The sequence below is a fragment of the Pipra filicauda genome, unplaced genomic scaffold (genome assembly GCF_003945595.2).
Source record: "Pipra filicauda isolate LSUMZ 115617 unplaced genomic scaffold, ASM394559v2 scaffold1_size10287979_pilon, whole genome shotgun sequence".
Taxonomy (NCBI): Eukaryota; Metazoa; Chordata; class Aves; order Passeriformes; family Pipridae; genus Pipra; species Pipra filicauda.
The window spans coordinates 5430963-5451735 of record NW_024104310.1 but is presented as its reverse complement, the minus strand read 5'-3'; the positions used below and the strand labels follow the sequence as shown (position 1 = coordinate 5451735).

Here is a 20773-nt window from a genome sequence, read left to right as displayed (position 1 = left end):
AGACAAGCTGAATGTTATTGAATAAATGCTTAGAAACTGAGAGGGCAGGAATACAAAATATCCTGGGGAAATGCAGTTGCGCAGTATTTTGACTCACATGTTTTAATGAAAGAAATAATAACAGGAGGAACAGAAATTTTTGTTCTCTTGAGTCAATGATAGTTCTTTATGCCATGATTATATTCTTTTCCATGTCATGAGGGATTACTTCATAAAGTATAACATGCTGTAGAGTTTGCATACCTACCCAGATTCTATATACCTTTTTTTTAGAATAACATTGTTTTCTAATTAATCCAGGAAAAAAACCAATATATAGGTGGCAGCAAATCTTCGTGTATTCTCAGCTGTAAGCAAACAGCAGCTGATTTAATTTCTCAATCCATAGAATCACAGAACATCAGGTTGAAAAGGACCTCAAGGATCATCTGGCCCAACCTTTTGGCAAAAGCATTGTCTAGACAAGGCAACCCAGCACCCTGTCCAGCTGAATGTTGAAAGTGTCCAGTGTTTGGGAATCCAGCACTTCCCTGGGGAGATTGTTCCAATGGCTGATTGTTCTCATTGTGAAAAACTTTCCTCTTGTGTCCAGTTGGAATATCCCCAGGAGTAATTTGTACCCATGGCCCCTCATCTTTTCCATGTGACTCCTTGTAGGAAGGGAGTCTCCATCTTCTTTGTAGCCACCCTTTAAATGCTGGAACATGGTGATGTTATACAAAAAGTACGTATAGAATTATGTCAGCAATTCCTCCCTGCTTCTTCATATCAATTTTATTTAACTTAACAAATTAAAAACGACATTTATGTCTCAGTGCCACTTCACTGGAGAATTTGAAACCCCTTCTGGGTAACTTTGATGCTGTCATTTATAGTCCATCCTCAAAGGAGTATTTCTCACTGTTCCTCTGTTTTTCTTGAGCCCTTGTTCCTCTCAGTTGTGTTCATTGTGTGTGAGGCCAAGTAAAATGTGGATGATTCCCTGCTTTTCAATTTCTTTTATTTCGAGATTTTCAATGGAATAAAAACTTACATTTAAAAGTACCCAATTCAAGTGACTGATCCAAGATTCCAACTAAAAATTGCCGTATCTGTAGTTGTGATTATCTTCTTAAGCTGCAAGATCCAGAGGAACTTGGGAGAGACGATGTTGAGGGAACAAACTCAGGTCAAAGGTAGCAAACGTAAAGGCTCTGCTGAGTTTTTTAGCCTGGGCACAGCCTTGAAGGGCAGTGAGGAAAGGTTCTCTGTCACCTTTAGTATCTAGAGGTGGGGTTAACCATCTCTGGAGCAGGGCTTGGACCAGGTGACCTCCAGAGGTCCCTTCCAACCTAAATCCATCTGTGATTTTCCTTAATCTGAATCCCCTACAGGAGGGGAGTATTTATCACTAACCTGAGCACACAGACTAAAGAACAAGGATCTGTAGTGCAATGAATTTATGATCTTCAGGAACTGTAAAAAAATAAATGGGTGTTGAAGTTGATGACTGTCCCTGGATTAAAGACTTTCTATTACTTTTCCAGTAAAAACCAGTGTGAATAATGAGTCATTTGGGAAGGCTACATGGTATTAGAAGGTCAAGATTTTCCCCTTTCATGCCTTGAGAAAATAAAATTGAGGAAGGCAAGAAAACCCACTTCACAGCCATGGGGAAACAGTTCTTCTACCTCAGCTACAGAGATGTGTTGCAGTTGTTGCCTCTGCAGCCTCTGAAGTGCTCTCCTAATTTTCCATGCCCCTTAATCCTCTCAGTGCAAGGTGTGGTGGTGCTGTGGAAACCCTCCAGTTTTCAGCTGAATAGTTTCTGAATGTGTAAACCTGTTCTGGTCCCCTGCAGTTCTTCAGGGTGGTGGAACCACCTTTTGCTGAGTTAGATGGGCAGATATTGTCTGTACAGCTCCATCTCACTTCTGGTGCTTAAGAATGTGATGCTTGAACTTCTAGTTTTTGTGTATAAACTCAAGTAACTTCCCTCCTCTAATTCTAAGAAAAATAGTGTAAAAACTAGAATCAGAGCACTGAAAGAAGAAAAACAGTGTAAAACTGGAATCAGAGACCCAAGGGAACAAAAGGGCTTTGCAATCAGGACCTGAAGTTAAGGATATCTTGCCAATTTCTGAGAAATTCAGAGGGAATGGCTGTCGGAGAGGCACAGAGAATTGGGAATATCGTTACCTCAGAACAAAAATTTCCCCCTGCCATTAAGGAGCAAAAGGATAAAGCAGTGGATCCCATTGTCCGAAGAGATCTGTGACACAGTTTCAGGAGCAGGGAGGATAATTAATTCTCCACTCATCCTTTGACATCCTTTGAACCCTTCTTACCCTCTCCCCCGATTGCGTCTGCCATCCCCTCCTCTGCCGTGCCATCAGCCTTGGCCGCAAACTCACTGTGAGCTCGTGGTTTCCTTCCAGCAGTCTGCCAGGCCAGATGGATATTTCAGACAGCAGGGACTGGTTTATGACTGTGGAGCTTGGCTTCAGATCCTGTTTCCAACCAAAACCTGAGTATCTCTGATGCACTTCATCTGCATCACCAGGAACACGAGTGTCAGCGAGTTCAGAGCCAGGGTTTCTCTTCCTGCATTAGTGTCTCAACTGAGTTCACCTTAGCTGGGCACTGTTAAGTGCTTCCCGTTCCCAAAATATCCCTCACTGTTTGGTGATGAGCCCTTTTCTAGCAGTGCTCTGCATTCTAACACAAACAGGGTTGGGTTAGGGAATTGCCATAGATACCAAGTTCCTCAGTGGAACATTACTCATATTTCGCAGAATCTTAGAAATTAAAGATGGAAAAGACCTTTTAAGGTCATTTCTTTCTATGGCAGATTAATCATTACTATATATATGTATTTGCTGTAATACTTTTTCCAGGTTTTGTCTAGTCCAGTGTTAAATGACTCAAGTGACACCTCTCCCCTGATAATATATTCCAGTTTCTAGCAGTCCTTATTATAAGGAAATTTTCTGTTATATACCCCTTGCATTTGCTTCTTTCTATCCTGTTATCCATAGCTAAAGTTGATGTTTGGCTGATGTTTCTGTTTCTTGCTGCATGTTCACCTCTGTTAAAATACTCCAAATATTTTTCATGTTCCTTTAGGCACTTTTTGTCTAAAGCTTGTATTGTCTGCCTGTGCTTTTATCTTTCCTGCTCTGAATTTTTCTATTGTTTTTTTTTTCTGTTAGGTTTTATTGAGTTGTTTTGTATTTCCTCCATGTATTTAATGTGTTCCTATGGAAAATGTACCTCCCTTCAACTCTCTAATTTCTAAGACTGACAAGGAGTAAATGGCTTTACTTGCTTTCTGAACCACCTATGGATTTCTTCTTCATTACTGGAGACCAGTGCAGGTGAACACATTGTGTTATGGAAAATTCTACCTCTTCTCTTTCATGTGTTCCAAAAAAAGAGTCCCTGAAAACTCTTCTTCTGTGGAGATAGGAAATCCTTAGAGCTACAAAATACTAATCTTCTTCAAAGAAATCCTTAAAATCCTTTAAAAATATATTCAGGGTTGGGATTTTTTTTTTTTTTTTATTTTTTTAGGTATCCGACGCTTTCAAAATATTATTATATAAATATTTTAAGGGCCATAACTCTTTCAGAATATTATTTTGAAAGTGTTATGGTCCTTAAAGGATTAATATTCGTGCTTTCTGTTATTAACAGGAATAAAAGAGCATACTTTCTGTGCGAGGACCAAGCCAATACCTGTCAGTTATAGATGGTTGGGTGCCTAAAACTGTGAAGATCCTCTCACACATTTTTATGCTTCATCATTCCCAGCCACAAGCTGAGCTGATCTGCATTAGAACATTGGCAGAGAACACTGGCCATGAGTTTCTGAGCAAAGTCCAGAGCAGGATTTGATGTTCCCTCAGTCAGCATAAAGCAACAAAGCAGAGCACAAAGAAGGAGGTTTCTGGGCTGCACTGATGATAAGTCCTGACCCACTGAAACGGGAAAATATGGTTCTGTTCAAGGTTAATAAATGAATATCACATTTCATGAGGAATCCTAATCAACATTCCAGGTTTAATACTTTTTTTTTTAATATAAAATTGAATTTCCAACTCAAAGGAAAAAATAGTTCCAGCAAAGTTGTATAATGTACACTATTTACCCAGCAGCTGTGGTTGGCTCCAGTCTTTCCTACTGTGCGTTTGGTGTAAAAGTAGGTTTTCTAGGAATAGTGAACTGTGTAGTGTGGGTCATAATATTTCAGTGTTATATATGAAATTGGTGTGTTAGATGAGATGGCTTTGTCTAAAATAATACCTGGCAATTTGGGAAGCAATAGAGCTTTGGTCCTGGGGGCTGCTGAGCAGCTCCTAAAAGTCCTCATCACCTTGAGAGCCTGTTGTGTGGAATGAGGCCTGAGCTCACATGGCCATGGAGTGATAAGCTAGATCCTGTTAAAAATCAGCCAGAAAAACCTCACTAATTCCAGCATCTTCCAGCATCCTCAGTGTGTGTGTGAGCAACATCTGAGGAATTAATTCCATTTTTCCCACTAGGAGAGGAAGAGGATGTGTTGGGCAAGGGTGGCATTTCTAGGAAACGGGAGTTTAGTCAGAGTGCAACATTTCAGATAAAAGGATGGAAAGGAATGCGGGGTTGGAGGAGCCTAAGAGTAAATTCCCTTTGCTTGTTTCCTTCCACCTTTGTCTGGGATCTGTCCATAGCACTAGGCATTGTCCTTAAGCCACACCTGGCATCATCTCAGGCTTTCGTCAGAGCTTTGGTGTGGCTCTGGAGGCAGGAAGCAGGGTGAGAACAGAGCATTCACACCTTCCCAGAGACACTCAAACCCTCCTGGAGGGGTTTTGCTTCCCTTACTCCTTTCCCTTACTCCTGGGAGTAAGTCTTTATTTGACCCTTGCAATTGGAATTCCAAAACTTTGGGCTCATCTTTGGGGAATATGGGCTTAATGAAAAGAGGCAGAGGTTGGCAAATCACTCAGGAGTGAACACCTTCAAGTATCTGGAGTTGCATAACACCTTTTGTAACATAATGGTTGGACCGGAAAAAAGAAGCTAAAATAAAATAAAAGTTGTAAACTATTGTGACTTTTGTGCTGTGCCAATGGATTTATGGCATGGGAGCCTGCGGTGTAACATCTGGGGGGGTTCCAATTGCCCTTTCAGTATTTTTCCAGCACCCCATAGGAAGAAGCACTTTGCAATTACTGGAAGTGACAAATGGCTCCTGTATCATTTCTTTATTTTTGGAAAGGATGTAAATCTGGAAGGGTCCAGCCCGTTGCCTAAAACGCAGTCAGTCAGTTGAGGATTTGCGTTGTTCGTGCACACATAGAGGGACTTTAGATCTTCTCAGATGTGAAGCAGGAACAGACAGTCGACCTCCTTTTTCACTGGTAGAGTTTCACATCATTTCCATTCATTGTGTCTACACACCAGCTCCAGGGGGAACATGGTAGGAGGCAGCATGTATTCCACCTGGAGTGCTGCATCCAGCCCTAGGGTCCCTGGCATAGGAAGGACATGGACCTATTGGAACGAGTCCAGAGGAGGCCATGAAGATGATTAGAGTGATGGAGCACCTCTCCTAAGAGGAAAAGCTGAAATAATTGGGTTTATTCAGCTTGGAGAGGAAAAGGCTCTGGGGAAAACTTACTGCGTCCTTTCAGTGCATGAAGGAGCTCCAAAAGAGCTGGAGACAGACTTTAGGGAAGGGCATGGAGTGACAGGACAAGGGGAATGGCTTTAAACTGAAAGAGGACAGGTTTAGATTGGATATTGGGGAGAAATTGTTCCTTGTGAGGGTGGTGAGGCCCTTGCACAGGTTACCCAGAGAAGCTGTTGATGCCCCATCCCTGGAAGTGTCCAAGGCCAGGTTGGATGGGGCTTGGAGCAACCTGGGCTAGTGGAAGATGTCTCTGCTCATGGCAGGGGGTGGAACTGGATGAACTTCAAGGTCCCTTCCAACCTTAAAAAACAATCAGTTGTTTGCAGGTAGCACGAGGAATTTTTGTCCTCCTCTTCCTAAGATTCTTTTCCCAGGAGGTCAAATCTCTCCTTGCAGTGACATGTGCTCACCCTTGGCTGTTATCTGTGTTCACCTTTTTTTTTATAATAAAATGAGATAAGAGAAAAAAGAAGTAAGAGAACTACCCCACCCTCAGTGTGAGCTTTTATCTTCCAGTTTAACAGTTGTTAATAGCTTTCAGGAATTTTTTATTTTTATTTTTGCTAGTACCTCTCAGGTTACAGTGGTTTGGGCTGATAAAAATCTGAGGTTTCTGACAGGAAATCGAAGGCCACGAATATTCCACATCCTTAAAAATAAATGGCCTAAAAGCTGAAGGTCAAAGCCAAACAGGTGTGGGTACTTTATTTGTGGTCAACAGAGCAGAGGGCTCTGTTTACCTCCACAGATGTGAATTGGTTGAGTGTTGAAATCTGGAAACCCTTCTGAGTGCTTTATGTAGTGTCTCAGCTGCTATCCAGTTTTATTTATTGGAATTTTATCTCCATGTTTTATTTCAGTGATACCTGTTTATTTTTCTGGCAACCATTTGGTCAGTTATATATAATATAATGGTCAGTTCACAGGGGTGGTACTGTGATCCCTGAAAAGTCCAGTGTGGGGGTGTTACACCCCAAAACCTTTGGTAGAGCACAGTATGAACAAAGAAGCTCCACTTTTGTTATAGTAGGTCTGGTTTTGTAGATGGAGATAAATATTCATTCATAGCCTGTGGAAGAGTGTTCTGTTCAGGTGAGCCCAACTCATCAGGCATTTCAAACCATCCTGTAGCTCAACCTGTGATTGTAATAATTTTATTTGCATGTACAAACCTTATCAGCAAAGGTTTTGAGTTGTCACTACAGTTAATAAAATTCAGCACGACACTTATTCATGTGTGGGAATCTATTCCTGTTAGAAGTGACCTTTTTCAATGACATGTTTTTCATTTACCTGTTTTATGTCTGTCAATGAGCCACCTGCTCACAAATTAACTTTTCATACCGCTAATGTGCAGATACAGGTCTTCACTAAAAATGAAATTTGGAGAAATTAAGTGTCTGACCTCTGTTACTTTTGCCAGCCAGACTTGCAAACATGGCAGAATTTATTTAAAAGGTTTTTTTCCCATAGAAATGTATTGCCTGGCATTGGTAGCGTTCATGTCTTTTACATCTTTACACTTGCTTTTAATAATTCTGTTTTTATAATCGTGCCCCAAAGCTGCATCACATAGAGTGGCCTTTTTTACCCCTTTGCAAGTAGTAATAGAAGTTAATTTTTCTTACCTTCTCTCCAGATCTTACTATTCCAAGAATATTGGATGTGTCTGTATGTGGCATAAGACATATACATCCAGTAGAAAAGCTGTTGTAATCAGCCAGTGAAAATAAGTTTTACCACAACAGTCGCTGCTGCCCAGTGTTTATTTTTTAAGCCCCTTTGTTTATTTGCCCTCTTGTGTATGTCAGTGTAAATAGGAAATAGTGGAATGTACTTGCATTATTGTGCCAAGAAGTTCCTTCTCTGCGAGTTCAGCTCCTCTGTGTAAATTCGATTTTCGGCAATGCATGAAGGTCACATAGGAATGTTCAAATATTTAGAGAAAGTGCTGTATAGTATGTTTAGAATGAAGCATATTTTCTTCCTGCCCCATTTTCCTGCCCTGAGGGACGACTTCCCCCTTCCTAAGTGTTCTCACCGTATGGTTTTGACGCGTACAATAAATTTTCCTGGCGCAGTAACCGTCTGCTGACGTGGAAATTGCAATAAACGTCCTGAATGTTTTGAGAAACGCAAGTTCTCCTTAAGGAGGGAACCTACACCTGCAAAAATACCCCACTTAACCAGAAAACACCCGACATCAATCTTGGATGTCAGCGCTTTCCTCAGCCTGGTGGGAATTCTCAGCCCGGAGAATTCAAAGCGCTTTGTGCCCTGGGCTGGGTTCTTCCTGGAATGGGGGTAGATCCAACATCTTTTGGACTTGCCAGAGAGCAATAACATTACAAAAACTGGTGCCAGGTGAGCTGTATGTGAATTGTACCATGGCTGACTGTATGGTTATTTATAAACATTTTCACATGAAACACTACCAAGGAGAAGTGTTTTGGGCAGCAGTGAATCAAGGGTGCGAATTTGATGTAGGGAGTGATCCATGTGCCTAAACATAGGGCTATAGTGCTATTTGGGACTCTTCAGGTATCCAGGACATCTAATGAAGCAAGGAGATATGGTACAGTATCTACAGGATACCCAAACCAGCAGAAACTGAGGCCAGAGAGGGAGCTGGAATCTGTAGTGCAGCATTAAGTGTCAAAATCATAGAGTCACAGAATGGTTTGGGTTGGAAGGGATCTTAAAGACCATCTCATTCCAACCCCCTGCCATGGGCAGGGACACCTTCCACTAGACCAGGTTGCTCCAAGCCCCGTCCAGCCTGGCCTTGAAAGGTGTAAAGAACTCTTGCAAAACCAGATAGAAATTGCTTGATGTAGGAGGGACCACATTATCCTCTGGGAAAGAACAGAGAATAGTGTGCAACCTCAGACAAAACAAAAATGTGGATTTTCATTATGCCTAAGTGCAGTTAAATGACATAAGTTGGCTGAAAAACGTTATATTGGCAAATTTAGTGTCATTGAGATCCTTTCCCTGGCCTGGAGAGATGAAAATACCTGGCAAAAAGAAATCTCAGCTGAAACTCAGTTTTAGGAAACTGCAAGGGGAGATCTGATTGTGTTATAAAATATGCCACAGTCAGCTCTATTAAATTCTGTATCACATTATAAGTACTGGTATGTTCAGTGGGAGCTCAATGCTACTTATAAGTCACTGTACAAATTTGCTCTCAGACCTCTCATTTATACTGACCTCCTGGGCATCCTATTTATTTTTACCTCAGGTCCCTAGAACATGGGTGATTCACTTCCATTCTGCCTTTCCTGAATTGGGCCACCCACATTTCCTTGCATAAAATTTTTTAACTTATTTATAGATGAAAAGAGAAGTGTTTGTGTTCTTATAGTATCAAATACTATCGGCGAGAAAGGGGCCAAAATGCTTTTAAACTGGGCAAATCCCGAGTGTGGTATGTCTGTGTTCTGTTTTTATTAGTCTTTCATACACTGAAAAGGAAATTAAGTTGATGGAAAGTATGTGATACGACAGCAGTTGTTACTGTAATATTATTGTGCATACAAAGAATGTTGCTGAGGAAATGATTCCATACTATTTTTGAAAGGACTGTCAGTGCAATACCTTTTTTCCAAAGCAAAGGCCAATGAAACAGTATTGCTTTCTGGGGAAAAAAAAAAAAGGTCATTTTTAGAAATAGTTATTTGAAACTTTTCCTTGGTTCTGAATTAATTTTGGGATGAATTCAACAGGAAGAATAAACCCACCTCATCTCCGAAAATCTAACGTTCTATTTCAGTTCTGACTTCACAGCCAAGTTTAAATGCTCGGTCCTTTTAACACTTATTCATAGGAATTTTAACCTGTTAATAATGTAATATAAAATTAAACCATGAGAGCAGTTGAAGAACTGCTACTTATTAGTGGATAAAAAGTTACCCTGGTAAAGGAGCCAGTCCAACACCTATTTCCACTTCTATTATTTGGATGATTCTAGTAGTTTAATTTCTAACTTGAATCTTATCCTGATCCCTTTCAGGGATGTAAATTTTGTTTTATGATCTGATCCTCAAATCACGAATGAAATGAAACTGATGTATTGAAGCAGGACTGAAATCCCAAATCCATTACAGGGTATTGCTCCATCCTGGCTGTTCTTCCTCATGAACTCCTGGAGTTCAGGTTTCTTCCACTGAAAAAGGTTTTGTTCTAAAACCATTTATTTCTTAGACCATATATATACACACACCCCACTAAAAATTATATGCTTGTGTGGGAGTGCCCCATATTTCTTATTGATTATTCAAACAACTTTTCTCATTAAAAGCGAACATTTAGTCATTCATTTATTTGTTTAATTTTCATGTAGGAAGTCTCCAACATCCACTGGCTATAAAGAAGACCAAATGAAAGAAGTCCTAGAATTAGGTAAGTTGAGTTTCAGTTTTCCTTTTGCCATCCTATTCTTCAGAGCAGCTGTGACCAAGTTGCTTCTTTTGTAACTACTTTTAATTGCATTTTCTATTAACTTCTTGGGTAAGGGTGGGAAAAGAAGTCATTAATATTAATCAGACAAAGTCTGGCTCATGTATTTCTATTTCTCCTTTCTGGCTAAAACTGTATTTTCCTTTTTATGAAGATGGATGACAATGTGTTAATTTTCATACTGGTGACCTCCTGGCACTGAGTGTGCTGGAGGAAGCAATTTTTGTCATCCAACACATTATATGATTTTTCTTTTCTTTCTTTCAGTCAATGTTGAGGATGAAGAAACAACTGGAGAAATTAATAAGAACCCAGACCTTTCAACACTGTACATGCTTCAAATAGTATCCAAGGCAATTGATATTTCCCTTGCAAAAGTAAGGCTAATAATTATGATGGTAAATGCAAATAGGTGTGTGAGAATGTTATTTCAGTTAAGTTGCCCAAAGCTGCAGTGGGTTGCTCTGTGTTGCATGTTTATGTGGGATTGAACATGTGCTGTATTCCTGATTATATGCCTTATGTGGTGTTCAGGGGACAGAGTAATTTAGGGATGCCTATCCAAACGTTCAGAAAAATACCAGGAGAGCATGGCAGGATGCATCAGCCCACCTGAAGCACAGATAACAGCTTTAATTAATGAAGCTTGTGTTGTTTTCTTAATACCTCTAGTCAGTTATTGTGCTTGTTCTCCAGTCCTTTCAGTTGACAGTGGTTCAGAATGAGCTTTATCACTCTTTCTCCCTTGCTCATCTTCCCAATTTTGAGCAGAGATGGAACCATAAATACGTCTAATGTTTTCCATCCCATTCAGACAGAGGGAGAAAAAGAGAAAAAAAATAATGATTGTGTCTTTCAATTTTATTCTAAATCAGTGAGTTTGGAGTAACTATACCAACACTGAGTTGACTGTTCTTATTTACTCACCTTTACTTTTTACATTTAATTAACATTTATCTCATACCAGCAACTTTGACAGGCAAAATGGGCTTCCTTTCCCCACACTGTGTCCCACAGGGTCCTTTTCTCTCTAATCTAACCGTTAGTAGATGTTGCTCTCCAGCTGTTAAATTTCAGGGAATATTCTGTAATGCTTTCATGGGAAGCTGTGCCCCAGACATTATACATAAATATTTTCCAATGCTGAGCAGCTCACAGCATTATGAGTGGAAGGAATATAGCAGGAAAAGGAAAATATTGCTCCTTTTCATTGGAGTGTTGCTATTTACAGTATGGATAAAACAGAAGAGGGTGGTTATAGGGAATTAGTCATTACCCTTCCACACTCCTTCTTTCTTTTCTACAAATTACTGCAAGAAAAAGTACCCCTGTTTTGGATTTGTTTTTAAAATGAAAACTTTTTCCTTTCTTTTATAGGAATTAAAAAACCTTTTGTTTGGCTCTAGTCTTTGTTGCTTCAGTGAAGAATGGAAAATCCAGAGTTTTACATTTAGCAATATACCACAGTTAAAATATGGCATTGTGCAGAAAAAGGTACAGTAAGTGACTTCCTTACACTGAACTCTGCTTTTTACACTGAGTTTACAAAGGCTATGTGTTTCAGCAGTGAAAACATAAGTCTTCTAAAGGCTCTTCTCTTTAATTTGTCTTGTTACCACTGGATTATGTCACCTTGGCAAGTCTTGGTAGGAGACTTGAGATGGATGGGGTGTTTCTGAGGGAAACGTGGAGTAGCTGCAGAAAGTGTGTATGTGTGTGTGTGTGTGATGGGGAGTTATTCACAGAGAGGAAGACAAGCCACTGCAGCTGAAAGCTAGTGGTGGTAAAAGAATAAAAGAGCTTAAATCAAGGGTGGAGTTCAAGAGAAAAATGATATGTGGGGGCAATGTTCAACAAATTTGAGATGGAGCTTGATCTACCTCAAAATGAGATGTAGTGAGAATTTCCTGCAGTGCCTGGGAAGTCACAAGGAGATTTTTGCCTCCTAAAGGTATGGGGGTCAAATGTGGAGGCTCATTCCTAAAATAAAAGGGAACAAACGCCCTTGCAGTGTCACTGGGACACTGGGACTGCTGGTGAGCTCACCTCCTTTGCAGCCATGTCTCTGTAATTCTGGCCTGCAGCCACAAGATGCCAGCTCCTCCCTGAACCGAGGTTTTCATCAGTTCCTTGCCATCATCCACCGAGTGCACAGATCTGAAATCCCCAGCAGCTCCCTGTGGTGGAAGCATCTACCCAATCCATAGAAATTTTTGGTGCTAATAAAGATCTCCCTGGTCAGGGCATTTAGTGGGGGGGACTCTTATCTGGTGTCTGTCTTGTCAGCCCTGCCTGGGCTTCTGACTCTTACAGACTGAGGCTTCAATGCTTCAGACCCCCTTTCTGCTCTGTGTTTGGTCAGCCTGGTTTCTCAGCTGGCTGATGCACAGCACCCCCTCCCGCAGCTGCCTCCAGAATCAAACAGATCCATTGTAAAAATGGATCCTCCTCAGCCACAGCTTAAAGCTTTTGTGTCATCCCTGTGACCCTCTGCATGTGCTTCTGGGATATCCACACACGTGGTCTGTCAGGAGCAAGGAGCTGAGGAATTCAATAAAGACTTTGGGAAGGAGTAGACTCCTCTTTACAAAACACTCATCAAGCTTCTGTGCTGATGCAGAAAATCTTTATCTGGGCTGAGAGAAGCAGACCATTGTACAGAAATGAGAGGAAGAGAGGCTTTGAGGCGAGGACAATGGCTAATAAACATGTCATTAAGATGTTTAATTAACTTACCTTGTCTAATTAAATATTTCATTAGGCTGATGATCTCAGAAGAAAGCTGCTTATCTTAGAAAACCTAGCGGAAAAAAAAAAAGATATTAAATGTTAATTTAAACTCCAAAAGGAGCTGTGGCAGGAATGTTCACTGGCCCACAGTAAATGTTACTTTGGTGTTTCCAGACCCTGCTGCTGGAGAAAGGATGTCTCATCACTTCCAGCAACTCACTGACCATTAAATTCCCTACCATAAATTCCACGACAGGAAAGGTGTTTTGCTTGGATGTGACTGTTTCAGCTCATTAATATATTCCTCCTCACTTCCAAAATTACTTTCAGCTGAACAATCGTTTGGTTCTCTCTCACGTTAAGTTTTTGTGGTGCTATGAGAAGATATTTAGAATAGATCCTATAATTCCTTTTTTGCTGGGGAGGCTTTTCCTGATGGATTAAAATAAACCTTGCTTTTTTCCTTAGTGTATTTCAGATAATTCACTCAGTAGTTATGTAAGTATAGAAGGGTAATGTGAAAAACTGGAAGGTATCAATATCTAAGCTATTTTCTAATTCCAGGACCTTTATTTTCTGGGATCCATACAGAATGTACCTGCAGGTCCCATTCCCTTGGGCTCGATTCTGCAACTGGGACAACCTGAGAATTAAACTGATCACTTAAATCTCTTGGCTGTGTAAAAACAGCAGTACTGGCTGCCCTTTTCACTCTTCTCCAGGGTTTTGAGAGGAGTTTGGTGGGTGCCATTGTGGTATCTGTGGTGTTAGTCTTGTGTCCTGCATAGCCTGCTCCATTCATGTGGATGTTCCAGAGAAAGGATGGCTGTTCTCTGTCTCCTCAGCAAACTACTGGAGTAAATAATATGATACGAGGCACCTGGGAGAGAATTAATTGACGAGGGAGGGAGAGTTGTGCTGGATGAAGTTTTCTAGGCCAGAAGAGGGCACACCATTTGCTTCTCTGCACAAGACAACTTGTGCAGCTGTCTCTGACATGTTGTTAATCCATAGGAACAGGTCTTGGTCATGAGGGAGTACATAAGGAGAAGGAAATATGTTGCTGCCACATCCCACAGTCTTTCAATCATAGAATCACAGAATATCCTGAGTTGGAAGGGACCCACAAGGATCATCAAAGGCCAACTGTTAGCCCTGCACAGACCCATCCCCAAGAGTCACACCCTGTGCCTGAGAGGATCATCCAAACCCTCCTGGAGCTCTGGCAGCCTTGGGGCTGTGCCCACTGCCCTGGGGAGCCTGGTAGTGCCCAACCACCCTCTGGGTGAGGAAACTTTTCCTGAGATACAACTTGACCTTGCCCTGACACAGCTCCAGCCATTCCCTGGGTGCTGTCCCTGGTCCCCCCAGAGCAGAGCTCAGTCCCTTCCCCTTCTCTGCCCCTCCCAAGGAAATTGTAACTGCAGTGAGGTCTCCCCTCAGTGTCCTCTTCTCCAGCTGAACACACCAAGTGCCCTCAGTGTCCTCACACAGCTTCAAATCAAGGCCCTTCCCCATCCTCGCAGCCCAAACCAGCTATAAATCTGTTTCCATAAGGTTTCAAGTTAATATGGCATTTCTCAGTATTATGATTTTTTTTTCCCCTGCAACATTAATAATTTGAAAGGCTCAAACTTCCTTGATTTTCTTTCTCTTCCCCAGTGAGAGAGCTGCCTTTTGCAGGGGGCTGTGCTGAAAACTGGAATTTTGTTTAGTGATGCAGGCGAGAACTCAAGGGGAGACCTAGTGCTGAGAGGAGCTACAAGAGCAAGGCTTTTTTTCACTCTTTGGAACCCATTCAGATTTAATTTCTCTCTTGAACTTAGGCTGTGGCTCAGAAGGGACCAGGAGATCTTTAATTTGTTTGCCTAATCACAGAACAGATTTTTTCAAACACCCCTTTCCTTTGATGTTACAGGTGTTTAGGTATTTTCAGGAAAAACAGGCAGGAAACATGAAACCAGTTAATAAGAATGCTTTTCATTGGAGTGAGAGAGAGAACAGTGAAGCGTTGGATGGAAAGAGAGGGATGAAGGGATGTCTTTAGCCAGAATGGAAGCTTTTTCCCAGCTCCTAATTGTTTTCCTCATGGAATGTCCCATTATTCCCCTCAGGGTGGCCCATGTGGAGTCCTGGCTGCAGTTCAAGCCTGTGTCCTGCAGCAGCTGCTCTTTGCAGACAGTAACAGGAATAAAGACACCCGGTAAGTCAGAGACTGACAGCACGAATATTTTCCATACAGTAGTTAAAAAAAAAAAAAAAGAAATTATTTCTCTGCTGCAGCCACTCAGGAGCCTTTTGGGTTTGAACTTACTGAACTTCTCTTTGTCTCTGAGAGAGAAAAAAAGCAGCATCTGATTTAGTTGTGTTTACTTCCCTTTCAACTGTAGGAGTTTAGAGGTTGGTGTCTTATTTGTATAATTTCTTGCTTGTGATAAACCCAAGAACCTCTACTGAAACCCAACAGGTTGAGTTGAGGCCAATGAAAGTTATTTGACCTCGAGGTCCTATTTGATTTCAAATAAAAAGTGATCTAGGTTTGAAAGACCATGAAACTCATCCAGTTTTTGACACTAAGAATCTCAGTGAGGGTGAAAGCTAAAGTTATAGCTGTATTTTTTTATTGCTACTGTGTTTGATCTTCCACATTTAAACTCCTTAATAGGATTTGAATTTAAATTCCATGTGTGTATTTTCTACTTACTTTAAAGGAATATTGTTCAGTGTTGCTAGCGTCAAGAAAATTGCTTGGACTGCTATAATATCAATGTACTTGTCACTTTGCTAAAGGAGAAGGGCTTATTCAGTGAATTGCTGGAAAATACTGCCTCAAAAAATTACTTTATTACCAGATTTCATGTATTTTCCTTCTGTTTTCAATAAGAAATTAAGTCCATTACAAAAGAAAAATTCCACAAAGCTTCCCTGTGCTTTATATGAACTGAATGTTAAATAGGGGAAACAATTTTACTGGTTTATTCTGCCACCACCTTGTGTTATTTGTGACCTCAATTAGCCTGGCCTCAATTTAGTCGGAAGAGAAGCTTTCATAGTGAGCCCTTTCTTGAACTTCATTCCCTTACAGTATAAAAATGGTCGTCTTGTATTTAGTTTTGGCCTTAAATATCCATTTTTCTGCTTATACTGCTTGGGAAAGTGACGGGGTCTCAGTTGATTTTCCTTAGTTTTGTCTGACACAATGTAAATTCATTGTTTGGGCTGTTTTTCATTGATAATGGAGAGAAGCAGGTGCCTGTAGAACATCATTATTTGTCATCAGCACCAAGGATGGGAGCTGGCATTTTATCAAAGGATTCCCAGGCCCAGGTGGTTCAGGTTCAGGAGCACTACTGAGTGCACAGTCCTGATACAAGACACCTGTAAACCATTAAAAATGTGGAAAACCAGGCTTGGAGTATGAATACAAACCTGCAGGTTTTACTGTTACTATATTATTTCTGTTGCTTGTTATTATGGGCACTGACTGCCTGTGGACCCCGAGACAAGGGCCAAATAAACAAGATGCTGTGAATTCATCTCCTGAAAATTGCCTGTTCCTTGAAGTCACTTAAAGCACACTCCTCAAAAGTGCAGAAATTATCTAGCAAAACTTTAGTGTTCTAATTCAGAGTATAATGAGACTTTTGAAGGCAGAGTGAGGCTCTTGCTTACATAAAAGTAAAACCTCAGAAACTTCCTTTCAAGAACCTCAGTACATATTTAGATTTTATGACCGGGAACCTCTACAGAAGAATTATTTCTGGTTGTGAAAACCAAGAATTCGTTTCAACTTGGAGGACAGCCTTTGATCATCTACTCTTTGGTCCTTTTGTGTCTCAGGTCATCCCTAATAAAAATAGAGATGTTAATTTTCCTCTTTCAGTATGGTTCAGTGATCATAAATGTCATAAAATTATGTGGCACCCAAATAAATGGATTTGGGCCAGGTTTTTTAAACTGTGTCTCCCAGCTCATGCCAGCTCCAACCTATCCTGTTTACTTGGCAGTATTTGCCTCCTATTTTTCCCCTCCTATAATCCACATAGTTTTAAAAGAATTTTTTTTTTTATTCCTGAGATAAACAAACTTTTCTTATGATGTGTTGGCCATGGGCAGAAACTCTTAGTCTGGCAGAAAGAAAGGGAAGTCTCAGAGTCTGAAATGAGAAGATTAATATTCTAGTCTAATTATAACCTGGATTTTAAAATTATCACCCACTTCACATTAAGTGTTTGACTTCAGGCTTCTTCGACATTCAGGTCATAATTATCATGTCTCCTTCTTCCTCTGCTCTCTCTCTCAGACACATAAATTAGTTGCTGTGATTCCTATAGATCTCTGAGTGTCTGTATTTGAACACTGGGAGAGATAAGAGAAAGTTGTGATTATATTTTTTTTTTTACTTGAAAACTCTCACCAATTATTTCTCATATCTCACATCCTTCAGAGAGGGAAGCATTCTCTAAATGAACATTAAATTCAAGGCAGACATTGAACTTGAAAGTCTGTTTAAGTTTTTGATGTTTGATGTTTCTTGTTTAGTCTTTTGAATTATTAGATCTTTTACTCAAACGCTGGGAACAAGTTTTGACATCATCTCCCATGCTGGTAACACTCTAGGACTGATGATATCTGAATTTCAAAGACTGCCATTCTTGAAGCCACTAGAGAAAACTCCAGTTAGGTTCTTCCCAGAGTCATGGATCTCTTGGCCACTTCTTCAGGCTCATGGATGTTGAGTTTTATTCTTGAACCTGCCAGTTTTCCATTATGTGACTTTTAGGCCTCCTGGTCCTTTATTTCTCCATTCACCTCTAGGAAGTTGGAATAACAGGAGGCTTTAGGAGACTGCACAAAACACAGTTTGTAGGATGTGTTTTAAAAATGTTCCTACATATCTGGGATCAACAGACTGCTGTAAACATTCCGTAGTTTTACACATCACTCTGTGAGTTCCAAGCAAAACATCTAAGTGAAAATATTTCAGGAACAGTGGTGCTCCACTGAGCAATTCTGGGGCACTTACTGTGATGTTTTAGGTCACCACTTTGGGGCACACCTTACTAAAAAAAAACATGCAAGCCTAGTGTTTATTGCAGACAGTACTTTACATAAAGTTTAGTAGTGGGTAATAACACGATGCAGATTTATTGACAAGAGTTAAGTAATAAAAAACTTCAAAAGAAATTAAGTATGAAGGCCTTTGGAAACTAAAAATCATATTTAAAACATAAACATTCTGGTTTAAAACATAAAGTAATCCTGTTAGAGAATATTGAAGTAGTTTTATGACAGATTTAAAGTTGAAGTAGTTTCTCTAGTTCATTATTTGCCAATACAGTATTGTTCCCCGAAGTACATTTACCTGTTTTCTTGTCCAACCAATTATAAATATGTACTCTGAAAGAGCATGTTTCATTCACAAGATTAGTTGACAGGGTGTGATTACAGATCTGTGCATTATCAGTTCCTATTGTTGATCAGACCTTGTTTAGCCTTCTCTTGATTTTTGTCCATTGCTTTTAATGATAATAATAGTCTTATTTTAATCATGTGTTATAAATCAGACACCATATTCAACATTAATGTCCTAGAAGTAGTGATTGTGCATTTCATCTCTTAATTTCACCTGTATGACAAGGGTGTTGTCATAGAACATACAGACGTAGGCCAGCAAGCTTGAGTACCCACAGCAGCAGTCTAACCATCATTATGAGCAGTGTGAGCTCATCCAGGCCCCCCAAAATACAACAGACACCTGTTAACACTTGACCTTGGTGAATTTACTTCCTTCAAATATCTGGTTTCCTTCTGATTTCAGAAGAGACCCACCCACTGTGCCCAGTTTGTTTTATAGCAGTCTAAAGAGGAAGTTGGGCTCTATTCACTGGGTCTGATTGTCTTCAGTAAGATCCAAGGTACCTTCTTAAATGCCTAAAATGAGGTTTAAGCTGGTTCACCTCAGAGAATGGTTCAGAAAGCCCATATTCCAGTGGTGACTTCAATTGCACCTCCCTCTTGAGAGCTCTTTAGGTGCTGAGAAGTCTTAACATGGGGGGCACAATGAGTGCTCTTGTGGAATCTCAGATGCTTAATCCTCAGAGAAAGGACAGATTCAACTGCACCTCTATACCTGGAGTGTCTCCTCAGTAACAACACCATCTTCCTCTTCAACTCACAGGGGTTTTGGCCATCCAAGTTGTCTCTTTTTGGACAAGCAGAAGAAACTGAGATGATGAAGAAACTAAACGATGATTTCCTGAGGCAACTTGCCTCATTGTTAGGCACTACAGCACCTAAATAGCCTCTAACAGTGCTTTTGCTCTGCTGGCTGCAAACCTGCCGTGAATCTGTTTGCCCTCACGTTCTGGAACTTGTCTCTCTCTTTTATTCCCCTGGCCTGCAGTTGTCTCCAGCCCTCAGAAGTTTACAGGACCAAGTGCCTGACCATGGCCATCGCAGACATCCTGTGGCGAGCGGGGGGCCACGAAAAAGCCATCGTGGCCCTGTGAGTAGGAGAAGCATTTTTAATTGCTGGGCAGTGCTCCTGTACCCCTGTCCGTTCTAGATGTACGTAATTCACAGCAGGGAGGCTTTGTCAGCTGCATTTATGCCATCTAAAATGGCTTAGGGAGAAATCCAAAATGGAATTTCTGCTCTCCCAGTAGCTTGGGCAGAACAGAAAATATTCTTTGAAATTGCTGTGAAAGATCCTGTGGATTTAATTGAATGTAGGATTCATTCAAAATCTTTACTAAGAATTGTATTTCCAGATGCAGCATCTTTCTCCTATATTGCAGGATATTCTGTTATCGCTGAAATTAAGTTTCCTTTGCTGTATTTGCCTACTAGCTACTTAGTTTATGCTGTGCAATTAGGCTGCTAGTACACAAAACATCCAACTTTTAGATCCCCAGCTTTGGCTGTATTGGATCCTGCATGATATTTTTATAAGTGAGCCAGGTTTTGTGAGACTGGGTAATTTCTTTTATTAGATAAACACAGATAGCTGAAAAATAACAGAGAGGCTTTGGGACACAGAAATCCTTCTTAAACCTGAAATAGAAGCAGCAAATTCAAAGACATTTGAAATTATATTTTGCGTATTTTACTTCTTAAAACTGCTTCCTCTGTGATGACATTTTATATATCTTCTTCTACTTGTTTAAATGTCATTGCTCTAATATTATTTTTCAGTAGAAACTGTCATTAACATCTTAAAGTTGCATTTATCCTCTTTCTGTGTGGAGAAACTTGTAATTCATATTAAATAGACTGAGAGAGCACAGCACAGGTAAAGTATTTTCTTCATTGATAGAAATTTAATATGTAATATGAACTTACTTTAAGAAGTCTATTTTTAAAAAATGATTAAAATAATAGTGCATGGGTAATCATTCAGTTCATATAACATGTTGATTTCTCTTTAATGCCATTTTCTTCCTTTTAACATGAGCTTTGTCTGAATATCCTCCTCAGGCCATCAGGAAGACAACAGTTCACTCCCATAGGAAAATACAAGGCAGATGGAATCTTAGAAACTGTAAGGCTCTGTGTAACTCACATTCTCCATATATCCCCTTTCTAGCTTTTTTTTTTTTAGTCCAATGAATCTGATTTCCATTGCTCTCTTAGTGTGTTAAAACCTTTTATCTCAAATTAGTTAGTTACGATCCAAAAACCAATTGGAAATAGCAAAATCCTGTAGTCTGGCTCTGGGTTGTGCCAGTGTCTGTGGACAGCTGGACTCTCTGAAGTCCTTCTTTGTTCCATCTACTTTTCAAGCTTATAAACTGCCCCTACTTCTGATGATGTGCAGTAAAAATGAACCTGGGTCCTCCCAAGTTGACCACCACAGCCACGAGCATCAGAAGAGACTCTTTGCTTCTTGTCTCACACAGAATTCTTTGCCATTTTTTTTTTCCC

General features: G+C 40.3%; 1 protein-coding gene across 2 annotated transcripts in view; it reads left to right on the top strand.

Moving 5' to 3' along the window:
- Positions 1 to 20773, top strand: part of MINDY4 (MINDY lysine 48 deubiquitinase 4) — a 70306-nt gene that overhangs the window by 8793 nt on the left and 40740 nt on the right. Inside the window, exons 6-11 of one of the 2 annotated variants that reach the window (XM_027733450.2) lie at positions 10002 to 10060; positions 10385 to 10494; positions 11495 to 11611; positions 14962 to 15050; positions 19254 to 19355; positions 20327 to 20390. In XM_027733450.2, coding sequence (XP_027589251.1) covers positions 10002 to 10060; positions 10385 to 10494; positions 11495 to 11611; positions 14962 to 15050; positions 19254 to 19355; positions 20327 to 20390 — 541 coding nt within the window. The remainder of the gene's footprint in view (positions 1 to 10001; positions 10061 to 10384; positions 10495 to 11494; positions 11612 to 14961; positions 15051 to 19253; positions 19356 to 20326; positions 20391 to 20773) is intronic. The other variant, XM_027733452.2, reaches the window with a different exon arrangement.